This window comes from Sinocyclocheilus rhinocerous, unplaced genomic scaffold (assembly GCF_001515625.1).
Source record: "Sinocyclocheilus rhinocerous isolate Xijiao unplaced genomic scaffold, SAMN03320098_v1.1 C35876382, whole genome shotgun sequence".
In the NCBI taxonomy this organism is placed as follows: Eukaryota; Metazoa; Chordata; class Actinopteri; order Cypriniformes; family Cyprinidae; genus Sinocyclocheilus; species Sinocyclocheilus rhinocerous.
The window spans coordinates 1-679 of NW_015766366.1; the positions used below are offsets into that span (position 1 = coordinate 1).

General features: G+C 47.4%; 1 protein-coding gene across 1 annotated transcript; it reads right to left on the bottom strand.

Annotated features, from left to right (window-relative positions):
* Positions 1–33: 33 nt before the first annotated feature.
* On the bottom strand, positions 34–656 carry LOC107735212 (transcription factor HES-5-like). Its single transcript, XM_016546972.1, has 2 exons — positions 559–656; positions 34–452 (listed from the first exon to the last, which is right to left on the bottom strand). Exons 1-2 carry the CDS (start codon positions 613–615, stop codon positions 48–50), a joined length of 462 nt encoding a protein of 153 aa, XP_016402458.1. The 5' UTR covers positions 616–656; the 3' UTR covers positions 34–47.
* Positions 657–679: the final 23 nt, after the last annotated feature.

Consider the following 679-nt stretch of genomic DNA (forward strand, 5'->3'; position numbering starts at 1 on the left):
AGATGGTAAAACCACCATCTAGTTTTTCTGTCAAAGTCTTTCATCATCTACCAGGGTCTCCAGAGAGGTCTGCGAGCACACGGTTCCTGCTTCACCTTGATGGGCTGATGGGAAGCTGGAGACACGTGAACGAGGCCTTTAGATGATCTCTGGCCTTCCTGGCAGTGGTTCAGATGCTGACGTACAGCGTCCACCTTGGAGTTTCCAGATAAGAAGCTCATGGTCTCCCTCCAGCACTGGGAATAGCCGTCAAAGTGGGCTTTCTGTGGAGCCGAGGTCTTGGGCTGCAGCTGCTGTTTCATAAAAACCACCGTCATCTCCAGGATGTCAGCTTTCTCCAGCTTGGTGTTTGGATCCTGCTGGTGGAACTCCTTCTCCAGCATGGATTTGAGCTGCTCGATGCAGTTGTTGATGCGATCTCTGCGCATCTTCTCCACCACTGGTTTTCTCAACTGTTGAGGAAGGAGACATCCGGTTAGTTCTGTGATTCAAAATTCATAGCAGAACAAAAGAGAAATATAGAGAAACAATTGTGTTTCAAATGTCAAAAATACTTACTTTATGCTTTTCCTTGTTGGAAAGTTTAGAGTAGTCAGTCATGTAGGTCGGAGCCATTGTTTCAGATGGAGAGATGTTTCTCTGAGGAGAGCGAGTCAGTTGTGTTGGGAATGAGGGTCGT